At 37.2% G+C, this 19,172-nt stretch overlaps 3 protein-coding genes and 1 long non-coding RNA gene across 9 annotated transcripts in view; 1 reads left to right on the top strand and 3 right to left on the bottom strand.

Moving 5' to 3' along the window:
• Positions 1–19,172, top strand: part of rufy3 (RUN and FYVE domain containing 3) — an 881,807-nt gene that overhangs the window by 466,825 nt on the left and 395,810 nt on the right. The window lies entirely within an intron of this gene.
• The window catches only part of LOC148679708 (uncharacterized), an 890,299-nt gene that overhangs the window by 72,160 nt on the left and 798,967 nt on the right, over positions 1–19,172 (bottom strand). The gene's annotated exons all lie outside the window — the stretch shown is intronic.
• LOC147844120 (serine/threonine-protein kinase pim-3-like) lies at positions 5,569–12,618 on the bottom strand. 5 transcript variants are annotated; one of them, XM_087253973.1, is made up of 9 exons: positions 11,962–12,276; positions 10,855–10,899; positions 10,355–10,612; positions 10,155–10,237; positions 9,991–10,041; positions 9,546–9,918; positions 9,242–9,421; positions 9,074–9,169; positions 8,787–8,976 (listed from the first exon to the last, which is right to left on the bottom strand). In XM_087253973.1, exons 2-8 carry the CDS (start codon positions 10,868–10,870, stop codon positions 9,078–9,080), a joined length of 1,053 nt encoding a protein of 350 aa, XP_087110099.1. In that variant the 5' UTR covers positions 10,871–10,899; positions 11,962–12,276; the 3' UTR covers positions 8,787–8,976; positions 9,074–9,077. The 5 variants fall into 5 exon arrangements, with proteins under 5 accessions (XP_087110102.1, XP_087110100.1, XP_087110101.1 ...); XM_087253976.1 differs by lacking the exons at positions 8,787–8,976; positions 9,074–9,169; positions 11,962–12,276 and adding exons at positions 5,569–7,413; positions 12,526–12,618; XM_087253974.1 differs by lacking the exons at positions 8,787–8,976; positions 9,074–9,169; positions 11,962–12,276 and adding exons at positions 5,569–7,413; positions 12,468–12,618.
• LOC147844121 (serine/threonine-protein kinase pim-3-like) lies at positions 12,526–18,761 on the bottom strand. 2 transcript variants are annotated; one of them, XR_015491573.1, is made up of 8 exons: positions 18,134–18,761; positions 17,634–17,891; positions 17,434–17,516; positions 17,270–17,320; positions 16,825–17,197; positions 16,521–16,700; positions 14,529–14,692; positions 12,526–12,743 (listed from the first exon to the last, which is right to left on the bottom strand). XR_015491573.1 is itself a non-coding variant. In XM_087254026.1 (8 exons), the coding sequence occupies exons 1-7, from the start codon at positions 18,147–18,149 to the stop codon at positions 16,357–16,359; spliced, it is 1,053 nt and encodes a 350-aa protein (XP_087110152.1). In that variant the 5' UTR covers positions 18,150–18,575; the 3' UTR covers positions 15,301–16,255; positions 16,353–16,356. The 2 variants fall into 2 exon arrangements, 1 of the variants encoding a protein (XP_087110152.1); XM_087254026.1 differs by lacking the exons at positions 12,526–12,743; positions 14,529–14,692 and adding exons at positions 15,301–16,255; positions 16,353–16,448 and having other exon boundaries at positions 18,134–18,575.

The raw sequence follows: 19,172 nt of genomic DNA on the forward strand, positions 1-19,172 counted from the left end.
GTCTCCTTGTGCTGAACGGTTTAACAGCACCTCCACATCACCTGCATCAGAGTGTGTTTTCTGCTGGAATCTGCTGTTCGGTGTGTGTTCGGTGTGTGTTCTCCTCTTCTCCATCTGCGTCTACTGCCTCTGTCAGAAGAAAACTACAGGTCATCAGCTATTCGTAAAAAATGTATATCTCAAATTATAAAATGTAAATTATTCTTATCTTTTGTTAAGTTTCTGTAGGTTCTGGGGCTGAGAACAGACATGTTGAGGTACAGTATGAGCACATTTTGAGAATAATTTTAATATATATTATTCGCAATAGTTTAGCAGCAACATAAATTACATCAATATAATATAATATATTTATTTGTTTATTTATTTGTTTCTTATTTTAATTAAATATATTCTGTTTCAGGCTGGTGATGAAGTGTGTTATGCTTCATTAGACATGCCTTCCACACAGCAACAAAGGCAGAGGAATGAAAGAGCTCAGAGTTCAGACTTCAGTATTTATTCTAATGTCAGAACCAGCAGAATGTAAAGTAGAGTAAACTAAAGTCATTGTTCTTTAGTAGAAATATGATTCAAAAGAGTGTTAATGACAATGTTCTGGCATCTGCATCCTATTTTCATTGATTCTAATATTGTAAGTTTTTAATGATTAAAAATGTAAATACATTTAAGAAAGGTTAAATGTTTTTTTCAGAATATTTGACTTGCAGTCTCAGAAAGGACTCAGTGTTGTTTCTGGGTCTCTCAGTTTAATATAATTTAAGCCAATCACATGAGTGCATATGCAGTAGTACTCCCAGCTAAAACTGAAGTTCTTAAACTCTTTTCATGCCACAAAACAAACATCTCCCTGCTACAACAACAGAAATGTAGAATGCAAATGTACATCTAACAGAGCTCTGAACATTCCTAATATTAAAAAAACAAAAAACTAGGTCTTAGATCATCAGATGTGTACACCATTTCAGAGGTTTTACTGCTACTGTGGGCAAATTACCACAACAACTCCACCAAAACTTATATATTATAGATCTATAAGATCATTTAATGGAATAACAACCAAAACAATATTTCATCACACCTTTAGCCTCAGTCAGTAGAGCTGCAATCTTCATTTTAAAACCATTATGAAAACCTCCATTAAGAGGACTTAAATGGATAGTTCACCCCAAAATAACAATTCTGTATCATTAACTCCCTTTCACTTGCTCCAAACCTGTTTGAGTTTCTTTATTCTGTTCAATACAAAAGAAGATATTTTGAAGAAAGCTGAAAAGCTGTACCCATTGACTTGTTTGTTTTTGCTACTATGAAAGTCAACGGTTACAGGTTTTCAGCTTCTTCAAAACATTTTATTTTGTGCAAAACAGAAAACAAGAAACTCTTAAAGATTTGAAACCGCTTGAGTTTGAGTAAACAGTGAGTAAATCTGGATTTCTGTGTGAACTCTCCCTTTATTTGAGCTCTCTCCAGTCACTCTAGGAAGACACTACACCTGGATTATTTGTCTAAATAATACGTTTATTATTAAAATCCCTATTAACATTAAAGTCATCTGAAGCGGTGGCTTAGTGCAGGTAAAGGGGCCCCGGCCCTGGGTGAGTCGGCCATTAGTTAGTGAGGTGCCCACTCCTCATTCTGCAGGTGATCAGGAAGCAGTTCTCTGCACTTCCTGTGTGACTCCTGCTCACCCTACACAAATCATTAAGATCATTAATCCAGACTGACCCTAACAACACAATCAAAGCCATGAGTGCGTCACTCAGATAAGTGTCAAGTCACTGGCCACCTGTTCACTGTAACCAGGGATGGCGCTCAATATCGTCCAAACTGGGCCGATCAGCCGCCGCTGGACTGAGACACCAGCCAATCAGCTGACGGCACTCTGATACACACAACACCGTGTTCAGAAACACAGAGCAACACACTTCTGCTGATCTCTCAGTGAGTCTCTTACCTGTTGACAGAGTTATGGGGAAGGTCAGTTTGCTCCTGGACGTGACCCTCAGTGAGCCTCCGAAGGGGAAACGGTTGCACAGGATGTTGAAGAGGGTCACTCCCACTGACCACACCGTAGCTGGACCCGCATGGTAGCGCTGTCTGCAGAACCACTCAGGTGGAGCGTATTGAATCGTTCCTGAGAGACACAAGGAGACACAAACACCCGTTCAAAACACTCCAGCACACACAAATTCCCTTTGGTGGATCATCAAAAGCTCACAAACATCCACAGAGTGTTTCCTTCTGCAACACAAACCCACCTGCGAAGTATTTGTAGGCCGAGCGCTTGAGCAGATCTCCACAGCCGAAGTCCAGCAGCTTGATGTCCTGGGACTCTGTGGAGATCAGCAGGTTCTCTGGCTTGACGTCCCGGTGCAGGACTCCGCGGCTCTCGCAGTGTTTCAGAGCCGCGATCAGCTGCACCAGCACTTTCTTGGCCAGACCCTCATCCAGACAGCCGTTCTCCTCACAGAAGCTCTGGAGGTCTTGGCAGGGATCCGGACGCTCCAGGATCAGGATGTAGCGTCTGGGACGGTCAAACCAGTCTAGCAGCTGCAGGACGTTGGGGCAGGCAGGAGCTGAATTGACGCGGGTCATCAGTGCCACCTCCAGCGGCAGCCGACCCTGACCTTCCTGCAGGACAAACGATTGGATTCAGAACCCAATGAAACATCAAACACAACAACAGGTTCACACTGAACTCACAACTCTCAGTCTCCTCTGTGTCCGCTCTTTAGACACATACTTGATGGCGACATGTAGACAGATAAAGCATAATAAATCACACCTGCCTGATCCTCACACATCACATTTACTGAGATCAGGATTTCTAAAGGCTGTTTGAATGAAGAGCGGAGAAAACGACTTACTGGCAGTCCATCAGACCTGCGCATCCCAGCAAACACAGAGCCAAATCCACCGTCTCCCAGCAGTGGGCCCTTTGCATACGCGTCTGCAACACAGAGGAGCAGTAGAAATGTGTGTTCAAAGAAAACATGCAGCAGTAGAGAAAACTGTAAAAGAGCATTACTGAAACATCATCATCACTTCTTCAAAAAGCCATTCTGACCTCTGCGAGAGCGTTTGAGAGCTCTTCTAGATGAGGTGGACGGACGTTCATCTTCTGGTGTTTGCTGGCTGCCGCTCTGCCGCTTCCTCTTCCTGTTACCCTGATCTGTGGACACAGATTTGGCCAACAGGGAAGGCAGAGGTGCGAGAAATCCATCAAGCTCTTGGCTCACGGTCTGGGTTTCACCATCACCATCATGTGTCCTGACGTCCTGAACAGCTGCCTGGATGAAAGCAGAACTCCTGGATCTGGAGCGGCCTGAGACAACGACAACAACAACAACAACATATCACGTTTATTATAAGATTATAAGAATTAATCAACAATTAACTTTAGTAGCTGCATCTACAGAGAATAAAAGACATCTGATCACTTATATCGGGGAACAGTTGTGTTGAAATGGGTTCATTTGTACCAGTTTATTTACATCACATTTCCCCAAACATTACACAACATCATATCATGATTGATCATAAACAAATAAAAACTAAAACACTCACTGCGGTTTTCACCCATCTGACAAACTCCTCCAAACTCCAGCAAACCTGAAAACAAGAACAAAGATCAAATATCAATAAAAATGTCAATAAAAACAAGATCAAAATCAAAATAAACACAACAAAAGAGCAACAAAACGTGTCAAAAGGAATAATTTCAGCTCTGAGCGTCGATCTCCTTGTAAAATAAAAGTCTTCTGTCAGAAATTCTCTGGTCTCCTTGAAGAATCGCAGTATCAGCACAGTAATCCTCAGCAAATGTCTCAGAAATTCGCCTCTCCTCAATCAACAGATAGCGGCGAGTCTCGGTGTTTATATATGGAGTCAAATCATACCACGCGTTGCTATAGCAACCACAATTTGAATCGCCAATCTGAATCACGTGAGTAAACGATTCATCTCATCTCAACATATAAATAATAAATAATTAATAATAATAATAAACATAGTTAAAATAATAATAATAATAATAATAATAATGAAGTTTAAATCAATTAATTTATAATTCACGAAACTTCAATTCAATTCAATTCAGCTTTATTTGTATAGCGCTTTTACAATGTAGATTGTGTCAAAGCAGCTTCACATAAATGGTCATGTAATAATAATGTAGAAACTGTAATAATAATGCTAAATGAGCAAGATTGGTTTGACAAGGTTTGACTTTGTAAAATGTACAGCTATTTAGGAATTAATTAAATTAAAATAATAAAATTAACTCATATATTTTCTATTAGTGGCCCAAGCAATGTAAGTGCATGCTGTTTAATTACACGTACAGTGCTAACTGCTCACGTAGATATTAGGAATATAAGTTAAAAAAAGTTTATTATTGTAAATAATAGAAAGTAAATTAAATCGTTCACAATTTCTATGTCTATGCCTATATTTTACAGTCTATGGTCTACGCACGATTTCAGATCACATGGCCGTTTGTATCATCATCTGGTAGGCTACATGGTTCAGTCATATTTATGTACTTTTCATTTGCTCTTGTTTTCAGATTTAATATTATTAAGTTTTATTAATGTTTTCGTTATTTTGGATGTATGTGAAGGCTTTTTAAGGGACTTTGTGTTCACTCAACGGCTAGAAAGCCCAAAAGTTCACCTGCCGAATGAGTTCCCGCGTCTGACCACAAGATGGCGTCCACAGCAGAAAGGTGCAAGTTTATAAATACATTATTTCTGTTTGTATGAATCTAAATAGCTGTTTTCATCACTAATATACAGCTTTCAATAAGCTAAATTACTGTCACAAGGTCTGTAATGACAATTAGCTTGTACATTTGCTAGAATTTTCCTAACCGATCTAGCCTTGTTCATTTATATTAAAACAAAAAAAGATTGTATTAAATTCAGAAAAACATCTCTCGTTTGTCATTACGTTTGATGATTTGATGTGATTTGAGCTTCTGAACTTCTGTTAAGGGTGCAAAGTCTGCCTTGAAGCGGCCTGATTTTATACACCAGTTTACAGTAGTAAAAATATATCAAAGTTAATTAAAGTAAACATATTAAAGGTAAACAGGTTTCTATTTTTTGAATGTAGTTAAAAATTATTTATAAAGTGAATAATATGATTAATAATATGATTCATTTATTATATTGATATACATTTTTTATATTAAATTATCCCTGGGTCATAAAGGATTCTGCTTGCAGCCTACAGTACATCAGCTTTCAGGCTCAGTGCTGTGTTTCTTCTTCTTCTTCTTGGTCTTTACTGACGCTCCTGGTGCAGTGATGTTGCAGTTGCTGTGAAAAGCTAGGCGAGAACACAAACCACAAGTGTTTTTATTCAGGCATGCAACAGACTGAATGTCCTAAAACTGTTTGTGGTCAAGCTGGTGATCTTGCATGCTCAATACACACATCAATGCATGAGATAAACTGTGGTTAGACAAAAACAGAAATAAGAAAAGTAAGAAAATATTTAGTGCACGCTGCAGCTGTAAACGTTGCTTTTAATATTTTCATGACTTGGAATTGATGAGAAACTGAAGATGCAAAAGTCTGATTTATTAAAATACGTGCCATGAATCAGAGACAGTGTAAACAGCACACAACTGAGGTTTGATTTATTTAAAGAAGAGCAGAGCAATGCAACATGTACGAGTGCAACATTCAACATTTAAACCAAATTGTAATAATCATTCAACAAAATTTCCTTTCATAAAGCAAATCCATCTGCTGTATTTCCTATTATCTTTTAATTTCTACATTAGACCTTCTTTAGTTGTTGAGAAATGACAGTATCCTGTTCACTGATCAGACACTTATAATGAATTTAATGTGAGAAGAGAGTTTAGTGTGGAGTAAATTCAGCACAATGGACAGCTCCCTGCAGTGCTGAACTGACTGAACCACATCTGCAGGAGGAAATGCTACAGAGATGTTTAATTACTGCTGAATAATTACTGAACAATATTGAATATTGAAAATCTAACCCATCAGTAGTGATTACTAATTAAACATTTATTTTATATATAAATTAAGATAAAAGGCGATTACATAAAAAACCTGTTGGGCTTATTCGCTCTAAGACATGCTTTGATAATCATATTTCTTTTAAAGTAATACGGTTTTGTCAATGTTAATAAAAGGAAACACTGAGTTTGTATAATCATTTCTTTTTGTAATTGAACACTCACTTTACAGCTCTTCATCTCTCAGAAAACTCCCTCATTAAACCAATAGTTGCCCTCGCGCACATTAATCAATACACAAGACTAAAGAAAGCCTAATGGAAAATCTGTGCTTTGTGACAATGATCTAAGAGATTTTATCAGATCAGTGAAGTTTATTTTTCAGTTTGGCTGAAGTGAAAACAGTTTTTGATAAAAACAAACAAAAAATTAAGCACATTATTATTAGCCCTGTAAGATTTTTTTTTTTTTTTTTTTTGGCTACAGAACCAAACACTGTTGTCCTATGATTTGCCTAAATTAAACTAACTTTAGTTAACCTAATTAACCCAGTTAAGCCTTTAAACTGCACTTTAAGCTGAATACTAGTGTCTTGTAAAATAACTATTAAAATATTGTGTCATGAGTTATTAGAGATTATTTATTTAACATATTATGTTTAAAAATGTGTTGCAAAAGATATTTTCTCAATTAAACCGTGCTGGGGAATTATTTAATCATTCATTACACTCAGAATAATTTATTTCAAGTGTTTATTTCAGTTCATTTTGATGATTATGGATTACAGCTAATATTAGTGTCAATTATAGTTTATCTCTTCATAATATAGCTGTGCTTTAATGATAAGTTTACATGTTTACCTAAAGTTTTATTATTTTAATATTATTTGAATGAATTTTATCGATAATTAATGCAAAGTCCTGCAAATAATTAAGCAACACAATCCTGCAGCCATAGTCCGACTTCAAATACAGAAATAATGTATATTTAATAAAGTATATTAGTAAAATAAGTGTTTATAATTAGTTTTTAAAGTGTATCTTAGTTTCTAATAATACTTTAAATTAAATTAACAGCAAATTCATTATATTTTGTAAAACGATGATTTATAGTGTATTTAATATTAGAATCTTTAACTTCTGATTTTCCAACCACTTTTAGCAAATTCATCCGTGTTAAACTCATATTTTTCATTATTGTGTGTAATCAGTAAAGATAAAATAAAATGAATATAATAACTAAATATATATTCACTTTAATAATGGCCTGTTGTTCATTTTAGAGCAAGAGTCTCCTTGTGCTGAACGGTTTAACAGCACCTCCACATCACCTGCATCAGAGTGTGTTTTCTGCTGGAATCTGCTGTTCGGTGTGTGTTCGGTGTGTGTTCTCCTCTTCTCCATCTGCGTCTACTGCCTCTGTCAGAAGAAAACTACAGGTCATCAGCTATTCGTAAAAAATGTATATCTCAAATTATAAAATGTAAATTATTCTTATCTTTTGTTAAGTTTCTGTAGGTTCTGGGGCTGAGAACAGACATGTTGAGGTACAGTATGAGCACATTTTGAGAATAATTTTAATATATATTATTCGCAATAGTTTAGCAGCAACATAAATTACATCAATATAATATAATATATTTATTTGTTTATTTATTTGTTTCTTATTTTAATTAAATATATTCTGTTTCAGGCTGGTGATGAAGTGTGTTATGCTTCATTAGACATGCCTTCCACACAGCAACAAAGGCAGAGGAATGAAAGAGCTCAGAGTTCAGACTTCAGTATTTATTCTAATGTCAGAACCAGCAGAATGTAAAGTAGAGTAAACTAAAGTCATTGTTCTTTAGTAGAAATATGATTCAAAAGAGTGTTAATGACAATGTTCTGGCATCTGCATCCTATTTTCATTGATTCTAATATTGTAAGTTTTTAATGATTAAAAATGTAAATACATTTAAGAAAGGTTAAATGTTTTTTTCAGAATATTTGACTTGCAGTCTCAGAAAGGACTCAGTGTTGTTTCTGGGTCTCTCAGTTTAATATAATTTAAGCCAATCACATGAGTGCATATGCAGTAGTACTCCCAGCTAAAACTGAAGTTCTTAAACTCTTTTCATGCCACAAAACAAACATCTCCCTGCTACAACAACAGAAATGTAGAATGCAAATGTACATCTAACAGAGCTCTGAACATTCCTAATATTAAAAAAACAAAAAACTAGGTCTTAGATCATCAGATGTGTACACCATTTCAGAGGTTTTACTGCTACTGTGGGCAAATTACCACAACAACTCCACCAAAACTTATATATTATAGATCTATAAGATCATTTAATGGAATAACAACCAAAACAATATTTCATCACACCTTTAGCCTCAGTCAGTAGAGCTGCAATCTTCATTTTAAAACCATTATGAAAACCTCCATTAAGAGGACTTAAATGGATAGTTCACCCCAAAATAACAATTCTGTATCATTAACTCCCTTTCACTTGCTCCAAACCTGTTTGAGTTTCTTTATTCTGTTCAATACAAAAGAAGATATTTTGAAGAAAGCTGAAAAGCTGTACCCATTGACTTGTTTGTTTTTGCTACTATGAAAGTCAACGGTTACAGGTTTTCAGCTTCTTCAAAACATTTTATTTTGTGCAAAACAGAAAACAAGAAACTCTTAAAGATTTGAAACCGCTTGAGTTTGAGTAAACAGTGAGTAAATCTGGATTTCTGTGTGAACTCTCCCTTTATTTGAGCTCTCTCCAGTCACTCTAGGAAGACACTACACCTGGATTATTTGTCTAAATAATACGTTTATTATTAAAATCCCTATTAACATTAAAGTCATCTGAAGCGGTGGCTTAGTGCAGGTAAAGGGGCCCCGGCCCTGGGTGAGTCGGCCATTAGTTAGTGAGGTGCCCACTCCTCATTCTGCAGGTGATCAGGAAGCAGTTCTCTGCACTTCCTGTGTGACTCCTGCTCACCCTACACAAATCATTAAGATCATTAATCCAGACTGACCCTAACAACACAATCAAAGCCATGAGTGCGTCACTCAGATAAGTGTCAAGTCACTGGCCACCTGTTCACTGTAACCAGGGATGGCGCTCAATATCGTCCAAACTGGGCCGATCAGCCGCCGCTGGACTGAGACACCAGCCAATCAGCTGACGGCACTCTGATACACACAACACCGTGTTCAGAAACACAGAGCAACACACTTCTGCTGATCTCTCAGTGAGTCTCTTACCTGTTGACAGAGTTATGGGGAAGGTCAGTTTGCTCCTGGACGTGACCCTCAGTGAGCCTCCGAAGGGGAAACGGTTGCACAGGATGTTGAAGAGGGTCACTCCCACTGACCACACCGTAGCTGGACCCGCATGGTAGCGCTGTCTGCAGAACCACTCAGGTGGAGCGTATTGAATCGTTCCTGAGAGACACAAGGAGACACAAACACCCGTTCAAAACACTCCAGCACACACAAATTCCCTTTGGTGGATCATCAAAAGCTCACAAACATCCACAGAGTGTTTCCTTCTGCAACACAAACCCACCTGCGAAGTATTTGTAGGCCGAGCGCTTGAGCAGATCTCCACAGCCGAAGTCCAGCAGCTTGATGTCCTGGGACTCTGTGGAGATCAGCAGGTTCTCTGGCTTGACGTCCCGGTGCAGGACTCCGCGGCTCTCGCAGTGTTTCAGAGCCGCGATCAGCTGCACCAGCACTTTCTTGGCCAGACCCTCATCCAGACAGCCGTTCTCCTCACAGAAGCTCTGGAGGTCTTGGCAGGGATCCGGACGCTCCAGGATCAGGATGTAGCGTCTGGGACGGTCAAACCAGTCTAGCAGCTGCAGGACGTTGGGGCAGGCAGGAGCTGAATTGACGCGGGTCATCAGTGCCACCTCCAGCGGCAGCCGACCCTGACCTTCCTGCAGGACAAACGATTGGATTCAGAACCCAATGAAACATCAAACACAACAACAGGTTCACACTGAACTCACAACTCTCAGTCTCCTCTGTGTCCGCTCTTTAGACACATACTTGATGGCGACCTGTAGACAGATAAAGCATAATAAATCACACCTGCCTGATCCTCACACATCACATTTACTGAGATCAGGATTTCTAAAGGCTGTTTGAATGAAGAGCGGAGAAAACGACTTACTGGCAGTCCATCAGACCTGCGCATCCCAGCAAACACAGAGCCAAATCCACCGTCTCCCAGCAGTGGGCCCTTTGCATACGCGTCTGCAACACAGAGGAGCAGTAGAAATGTGTGTTCAAAGAAAACATGCAGCAGTAGAGAAAACTGTAAAAGAGCATTACTGAAACATCATCATCACTTCTTCAAAAAGCCATTCTGACCTCTGCGAGAGCGTTTGAGAGCTCTTCTAGATGAGGTGGACGGACGTTCATCTTCTGGTGTTTGCTGGCTGCCGCTCTGCCGCTTCCTCTTCCTGTTACCCTGATCTGTGGACACAGATTTGGCCAACAGGGAAGGCAGAGGTGCGAGAAATCCATCAAGCTCTTGGCTCACGGTCTGGGTTTCACCATCACCATCATGTGTCCTGACGTCCTGAACAGCTGCCTGGATGAAAGCAGAACTCCTGGATCTGGAGCGGCCTGAGACAACGACAACAACAACAACAACATATCACGTTTATTATAAGATTATAAGAATTAATCAACAATTAACTTTAGTAGCTGCATCTACAGAGAATAAAAGACATCTGATCACTTATATCGGGGAACAGTTGTGTTGAAATGGGTTCATTTGTACCAGTTTATTTACATCACATTTCCCCAAACATTACACAACATCATATCATGATTGATCATAAACAAATAAAAACTAAAACACTCACTGCGGTTTTCACCCATCTGACAAACTCCTCCAAACTCCAGCAAACCTGAAAACAAGAACAAAGATCAAATATCAATAAAAATGTCAATAAAAACAAGATCAAAATCAAAATAAACACAACAAAAGAGCAACAAAACGTGTCAAAAGGAATAATTTCAGCTCTGAGCGTCGATCTCCTTGTAAAATAAAAGTCTTCTGTCAGAAATTCTCTGGTCTCCTTGAAGAATCGCAGTATCAGCACAGTAATCCTCAGCAAATGTCTCAGAAATTCGCCTCTCCTCAATCAACAGATAGCGGCGAGTCTCGGTGTTTATATATGGAGTCAAATCATACCACGCGTTGCTATAGCAACCACAATTTGAATCGCCAATCTGAATCACGTGAGTAAACGATTCATCTCATCTCAACATATAAATAATAAATAATTAATAATAATAATAAACATAGTTAAAATAATAATAATAATAATAATAATAATGAAGTTTAAATCAATTAATTTATAATTCACGAAACTTCAATTCAATTCAATTCAGCTTTATTTGTATAGCGCTTTTACAATGTAGATTGTGTCAAAGCAGCTTCACATAAATGGTCATGTAATAATAATGTAGAAACTGTAATAATAATGCTAAATGAGCAAGATTGGTTTGACAAGGTTTGACTTTGTAAAATGTACAGCTATTTAGGAATTAATTAAATTAAAATAATAAAATTAACTCATATATTTTCTATTAGTGGCCCAAGCAATGTAAGTGCATGCTGTTTAATTACACGTACAGTGCTAACTGCTCACGTAGATATTAGGAATATAAGTTAAAAAAAGTTTATTATTGTAAATAATAGAAAGTAAATTAAATCGTTCACAATTTCTATGTCTATGCCTATATTTTACAGTCTATGGTCTACGCACGATTTCAGATCACATGGCCGTTTGTATCATCATCTGGTAGGCTACATGGTTCAGTCATATTTATGTACTTTTCATTTGCTCTTGTTTTCAGATTTAATATTATTAAGTTTTATTAATGTTTTCGTTATTTTGGATGTATGTGAAGGCTTTTTAAGGGACTTTGTGTTCACTCAACGGCTAGAAAGCACAAAAGTTCACCTGCCGAATGAGTTCCCGCGTCTGACCACAAGATGGCGTCCACAGCAGAAAGGTGCAAGTTTATAAATACATTATTTCTGTTTGTATGAATCTAAATAGCTGTTTTCATCACTAATATACAGCTTTCAATAAGCTAAATTACTGTCACAAGGTCTGTAATGACAATTAGCTTGTACATTTGCTAGAATTTTCCTAACCGATCTAGCCTTGTTCATTTATATTAAAACAAAAAAAGATTGTATTAAATTCAGAAAAACATCTCTCGTTTGTCATTACGTTTGATGATTTGATGTGATTTGAGCTTCTGAACTTCTGTTAAGGGTGCAAAGTCTGCCTTGAAGCGGCCTGATTTTATACACCAGTTTACAGTAGTAAAAATATATCAAAGTTAATTAAAGTAAACATACTAAAGGTAAACAGGTTTCTATTTTTTGAATGTAGTTAAAAATTATTTATAAAGTGAATAATATGATTAATAATATGATTCATTTATTATATTGATATACATTTTTTATATTAAATTATCCCTGGGTCATAAAGGATTCTGCTTGCAGCCTACAGTACATCAGCTTTCAGGCTCAGTGCTGTGTTTCTTCTTCTTCTTCTTGGTCTTTACTGACGCTCCTGGTGCAGTGATGTTGCAGTTGCTGTGAAAAGCTAGGCGAGAACACAAACCACAAGTGTTTTTATTCAGGCATGCAACAGACTGAATGTCCTAAAACTGTTTGTGGTCAAGCTGGTGATCTTGCATGCTCAATACACACATCAATGCATGAGATAAACTGTGGTTAGAAAAAAACAGAAATAAGAAAAGTAAGAAAATATTTAGTGCACGCTGCAGCTGTAAATGTTGCTTTTAATATTTTCATGACTTGGAATTGATGAGAAACTGAAGATGCAAAAGTCTGATTTATTAAAATACGTGCCATGAATCAGAGACAGTGTAAACAGCACACAACTGAGGTTTGATTTATTTAAAGAAGAGCAGAGCAATGCAACATGTACGAGTGCAACATTCAACATTTAAACCAAATTGTAATAATCATTCAACAAAATTTCCTTTCATAAAGCAAATCCATCTGCTGTATTTCCTATTATCTTTTAATTTCTACATTAGACCTTCTTTAGTTGTTGAGAAATGACAGTATCCTGTTCACTGATCAGACACTTATAATGAATTTAATGTGAGAAGAGAGTTTAGTGTGGAGTAAATTCAGCACAATGGACAGCTCCCTGCAGTGCTGAACTGACTGAACCACATCTGCAGGAGGAAATGCTACAGAGATGTTTAATTACTGCTGAATAATTACTGAACAATATTGAATATTGAAAATCTAACCCATCAGTAGTGATTACTAATTAAACATTTATTTTATATATAAATTAAGATAAAAGGCGATTACATAAAAAACCTGTTGGGCTTATTCGCTCTAAGACATGCTTTGATAATCATATTTCTTTTAAAGTAATACGGTTTTGTCAATGTTAATAAAAGGAAACACTGAGTTTGTATAATCATTTCTTTTTGTAATTGAACACTCACTTTACAGCTCTTCATCTCTCAGAAAACTCCCTCATTAAACCAATAGTTGCCCTCGCGCACATTAATCAATACACAAGACTAAAGAAAGCCTAATGGAAAATCTGTGCTTTGTGACAATGATCTAAGAGATCTTATCAGATCAGTGAAGTTTATTTTTCAGTTTGGCTGAAGTGAAAACAGTTTTTGATAAAAACAAACAAAAAATTAAGCACATTATTATTAGCCCTGTAAGATTTTTTTTTTTTTTTGGCTACAGAACCAAACACTGTTGTCCTATGATTTGCCTAAATTAAACTAACTTTAGTTAACCTAATTAACCCAGTTAAGCCTTTAAACTGCACTTTAAGCTGAATACTAGTGTCTTGTAAAATAACTATTAAAATATTGTGTCATGAGTTATTAGAGATTATTTATTTAACATATTATGTTTAAAAATGTGTTGCAAAAGATATTTTCTCAATTAAACCGTGCTGGGGAATTATTTAATCATTCATTACACTCAGAATAATTTATTTCTAGTGTTTATTTCAGTTCATTTTGATGATTATGGATTACAGCTAATATTAGTGTTAATTATAGTTTATCTCTTCATAATATAGCTGTGCTTTAATGATAAGTTTACATGTTTACCTAAAGTTTTATTATTTTAATATTATTTGAATGAATTTTATCGATAATTAATGCAAAGTCCTGCAAATAATTAAGCAACACAATCCTGCAGCCATAGTCCGACTTCAAATACAGAAATAATGTATATTTAATAAAGTATATTAGTAAAATAAGTGTTTATAATTAGTTTTTAAAGTGTATCTTAGTTTCTAATAATACTTTAAATTAAATTAACAGCAAATTCATTATATTTTGTAAAACGATGATTTATAGTGTATTTAATATTAGAATCTTTAACTTCTGATTTTCCAACCACTTTTAGCAAATTCATCCGTGTTAAACTCATATTTTTCATTATTGTGTGTAATCAGTAAAGATAAAATAAAATGAATATAATAACTAAATATATATTCACTTTAATAATGGCCTGTTGTTCATTTTAGAGCAAGAGTCTCCTTGTGCTGAACGGTTTAACAGCACCTCCACATCACCTGCATCAGAGTGTGTTTTCTGCTGGAATCTGCTGTTCGGTGTGTGTTCGGTGTGTGTTCTCCTCTTCTCCATCTGCGTCTACTGCCTCTGTCAGAAGAAAACTACAGGTCATCAGCTATTCGTAAAAAATGTATATCTCAAATTATAAAATGTAAATTATTCTTATCTTTTGTTAAGTTTCTGTAGGTTCTGGGGCTGAGAACAGACATGTTGAGGTACAGTATGAGCACATTTTGAGAATAATTTTAATATATATTATTCGCAATAGTTTAGCAGCAACATAAATTACATCAATATAATATAATATATTTATTTGTTTATTTATTTGTTTCTTATTTTAATTAAATATATTCTGTTTCAGGCTGGTGATGAAGTGTGTTATGCTTCATTAGACATGCCTTCCACACAGCAACAAAGGCAGAGGAATGAAAGAGCTCAGAGTTCAGACTTCAGTATTTATTCTAATGTCAGAACCAGCAGAATGTAAAGTAGAGTAAACTAAAGTCATTGTTCTTTAGTAGAAATATGATTCAAAAGAGTGTTAATGACAATGTTCTGGCATCTGCATCCTATTTTCATTGATTCTAATATTGTAAGTTTTTAATGATTAAAAATGTAAATACATTTAAGAAAGGTTAAATGTTTTTTTCAGAATATTTGACTTGCAGTCTCAGAAAGGACTCAGTGTTGTTTCTGGGTCTCTCAGTTTAATATAATTTAAGCCAATCACATGAGTGCATATGCAGTAGTACTCCCAGCTAAAACTGAAGTTCTTAAACTCTTTTCATGCCACAAAACAAACATCTCCCTGCTACAACAACAGAAATGTAGAATGCAAATGTACATCTAACAGAGCTCTGAACATTCCTAATATTAAAAAAACAAAAAACTAGGTCTTAGATCATCAGATGTGTACACCATTTCAGAGGTTTTACTGCTACTGTGGGCAAATTACCACAACAACTCCACCAAAACTTATATATTATAGATCTATAAGATCATTTAATGGAATAACAACCAAAACAATATTTCATCACACCTTTAGCCTCAGTCAGTAGAGCTGCAATCTTCATTTTAAAACCATTATGAAAACCTCCATTAAGAGGACTTAAATGGATAGTTCACCCCAAAATAACAATTCTGTATCATTAACTCCCTTTCACTTGCTCCAAACCTGTTTGAGTTTCTTTATTCTGTTCAATACAAAAGAAGATATTTTGAAGAAAGCTGAAAAGCTGTACCCATTGACTTGTTTGTTTTTGCTACTATGAAAGTCAACGGTTACAGGTTTTCAGCTTCTTCAAAACATTTTATTTTGTGCAAAACAGAAAACAAGAAACTCTTAAAGATTTGAAACCGCTTGAGTTTGAGTAAACAGTGAGTAAATCTGGATTTCTGTGTGAACTCTCCCTTTATTTGAGCTCTCTCCAGTCACTCTAGGAAGACACTACACCTGGATTATTTGTCTAAATAATACGTTTATTATTAAAATCCCTATTAACATTAAAGTCATCTGAAGCGGTGGCTTAGTGCAGGTAAAGGGGCCCCGGCCCTGGGTGAGTCGGCCATTAGTTAGTGAGGTGCCCACTCCTCATTCTGCAGGTGATCAGGAAGCAGTTCTCTGCACTTCCTGTGTGACTCCTGCTCACCCTACACAAATCATTAAGATCATTAATCCAGACTGACCCTAACAACACAATCAAAGCCATGAGTGCGTCACTCAGATAAGTGTCAAGTCACTGGCCACCTGTTCACTGTAACCAGGGATGGCGCTCAATATCGTCCAAACTGGGCCGATCAGCCGCCGCTGGACTGAGACACCAGCCAATCAGCTGACGGCACTCTGATACACACAACACCGTGTTCAGAAACACAGAGCAACACACTTCTGCTGATCTCTCAGTGAGTCTCTTACCTGTTGACAGAGTTATGGGGAAGGTCAGTTTGCTCCTGGACGTGACCCTCAGTGAGCCTCCGAAGGGGAAACGGTTGCACAGGATGTTGAAGAGGGTCACTCCCACTGACCACACCGTAGCTGGACCCGCATGGTAGCGCTGTCTGCAGAACCACTCAGGTGGAGCGTATTGAATCGTTCCTGAGAGACACAAGGAGACACAAACACCCGTTCAAAACACTCCAGCACACACAAATTCCCTTTGGTGGATCATCAAAAGCTCACAAACATCCACAGAGTGTTTCCTTCTGCAACACAAACCCACCTGCGAAGTATTTGTAGGCCGAGCGCTTGAGCAGATCTCCACAGCCGAAGTCCAGCAGCTTGATGTCCTGGGACTCTGTGGAGATCAGCAGGTTCTCTGGCTTGACGTCCCGGTGCAGGACTCCGCGGCTCTCGCAGTGTTTCAGAGCCGCGATCAGCTGCACCAGCACTTTCTTGGCCAGACCCTCATCCAGACAGCCGTTCTCCTCACAGAAGCTCTGGAGGTCTTGGCAGGGATCCGGACGCTCCAGGATCAGGATGTAGCGTCTGGGACGGTCAAACCAGTCTAGCAGCTGCAGGACGTTGGGGCAGGCAGGAGCTGAATTGACGCGGGTCATCAGTGCCACCTCCAGCGGCAGCCGACCCTGACCTTCCTGCAGGACAAACGATTGGATTCAGAACCCAATGAAACATCAAACACAACAACAGGTTCACACTGAACTCACAACTCTCAGTCTCCTCTGTGTCCGCTCTTTAGACACATACTTGATGGCGACCTGTAGACAGATAAAGCATAATAAATCACACCTGCCTGATCCTCACACATCACATTTACTGAGATCAGGATTTCTAAAGGCTGTTTGAATGAAGAGCGGAGAAAACGACTTACTGGCAGTCCATCAGACCTGCGCATCCCAGCAAACACAGAGCCAAATCCACCGTCTCCCAGCAGTGGGCCCTTTGCATACGCGTCTGCAACACAGAGGAGCAGTAGAAATGTGTGTTCAAAGAAAACATGCAGCAGTAGAGAAAACTGTAAAAGAGCATTACTGAAACATCATCATCACTTCTTCAAAAAGCCATTCTGACCTCTGCGAGAGCGTTTGAGAGCTCTTCTAGATGAGGTGGACGGACGTTCATCTTCTGGTGTTTGCTGGCTGCCGCTCTGCCGCTTCCTCTTCCTGTTACCCTGATCTGTGGACACAGATTTGGCCAACAGGGAAGGCAGAGGTGCGAGAAATCCATCAAGCTCTTGGCTCACGGTCTGGGTTTCACCATCACCATCATGTGTCCTGACGTCCTGAACAGCTGCCTGGATGAAAGCAGAACTCCTGGATCTGGAGCGGCCTGAGACAACGACAACAACAACAACAACATATCACGTTTATTATAAGATTATAAGAATTAATCAACAATTAACTTTAGTAGCTGCATCTACAGAGAATAAAAGACATCTGATCACTTATATCGGGGAACAGTTGTGTTGAAATGGGTTCATTTGTACCAGTTTATTTACATCACATTTCCCCAAACATTACACAACATCATATCATGATTGATCATAAACAAATAAAAACTAAAACACTCACTGCGGTTTTCACCCATCTGACAAACTCCTCCAAACTCCAGCAAACCTGAAAACAAGAACAAAGATCAAATATCAATAAAAATGTCAATAAAAACAAGATCAAAATCAAAATAAACACAACAAAAGAGCAACAAAACGTGTCAAAAGGAATAATTTCAGCTCTGAGCGTCGATCTCCTTGTAAAATAAAAGTCTTCTGTCAGAAATTCTCTGGTCTCCTTGAAGAATCGCAGTATCAGCACAGTAATCCTCAGCAAATGTCTCAGAAATTCGCCTCTCCTCAATCAACAGATAGCGGCGAGTCTCGGTGTTTATATATGGAGTCAAATCATACCACGCGTTGCTATAGCAACCACAATTTGAATCGCCAATCTGAATCACGTGAGTAAACGATTCATCTCATCTCAACATATAAATAATAAATAATTAATAATAATAATAAACATAGTTAAAATAATAATAATAATAATAATAATAATGAAGTTTAAATCAATTAATTTATAATTCACGAAACTTCAATTCAATTCAATTCAGCTTTATTTGTATAGCGCTTTTACAATGTAGATTGTGTCAAAGCAGCTTCACATAAATGGTCATGTAATAATAATGTAGAAACTGTAATAATAATGCTAAATGAGCAAGATTGGTTTGACAAGGTTTGACTTTGTAAAATGTACAGCTATTTAGGAATTAATTAAATTAAAATAATAAAATTAACTCATATATTTTCTATTAGTGGCCCAAGCAATGTAAGTGCATGCTGTTTAATTACACGTACAGTGCTAACTGCTCACGTAGATATTAGGAATATAAGTTAAAAAAAGTTTATTATTGTAAATAATAGAAAGTAAATTAAATCGTTCACAATTTCTATGTCTATGCCTATATTTTACAGTCTATGGTCTACGCACGATTTCAGATCACATGGCCGTTTGTATCATCATCTGGTAGGCTACATGGTTCAGTCATATTTATGTACTTTTCATTTGCTCTTGTTTTCAGATTTAATATTATTAAGTTTTATTAATGTTTTCGTTATTT

The sequence above is a fragment of the Danio rerio genome, chromosome 5 (genome assembly GCF_052040795.2).
Source record: "Danio rerio strain M-AB ecotype USA chromosome 5, GRCz13ab, whole genome shotgun sequence".
Lineage (NCBI taxonomy): Eukaryota > Metazoa > Chordata > Actinopteri > Cypriniformes > Danionidae > Danio > Danio rerio.

Excerpts from the sequence above, each read along its gene's own strand:
- LOC147844120 (XM_087253972.1), bottom strand. Across the intron at positions 10,042-10,154 it reads GCAGGTCTGATGGACTGCCA|GTCGCCATCAAGTATGTGTC; the intron begins GTAAGTCGTTTT and ends ATCTGTCTACAG. Across the intron at positions 9,919-9,990 it reads CACAGAGGAGACTGAGAGTT|GAAGGTCAGGGTCGGCTGCC; the intron begins GTGAGTTCAGTG and ends TTTGTCCTGCAG.
- LOC147844121 (XM_087254026.1), bottom strand. Across the intron at positions 17,517-17,633 it reads TCTCAAACGCTCTCGCAGAG|ACGCGTATGCAAAGGGCCCA; the intron begins GTCAGAATGGCT and ends TCTGTGTTGCAG. Across the intron at positions 17,321-17,433 it reads GCAGGTCTGATGGACTGCCA|GTCGCCATCAAGTATGTGTC; the intron begins GTAAGTCGTTTT and ends ATCTGTCTACAG.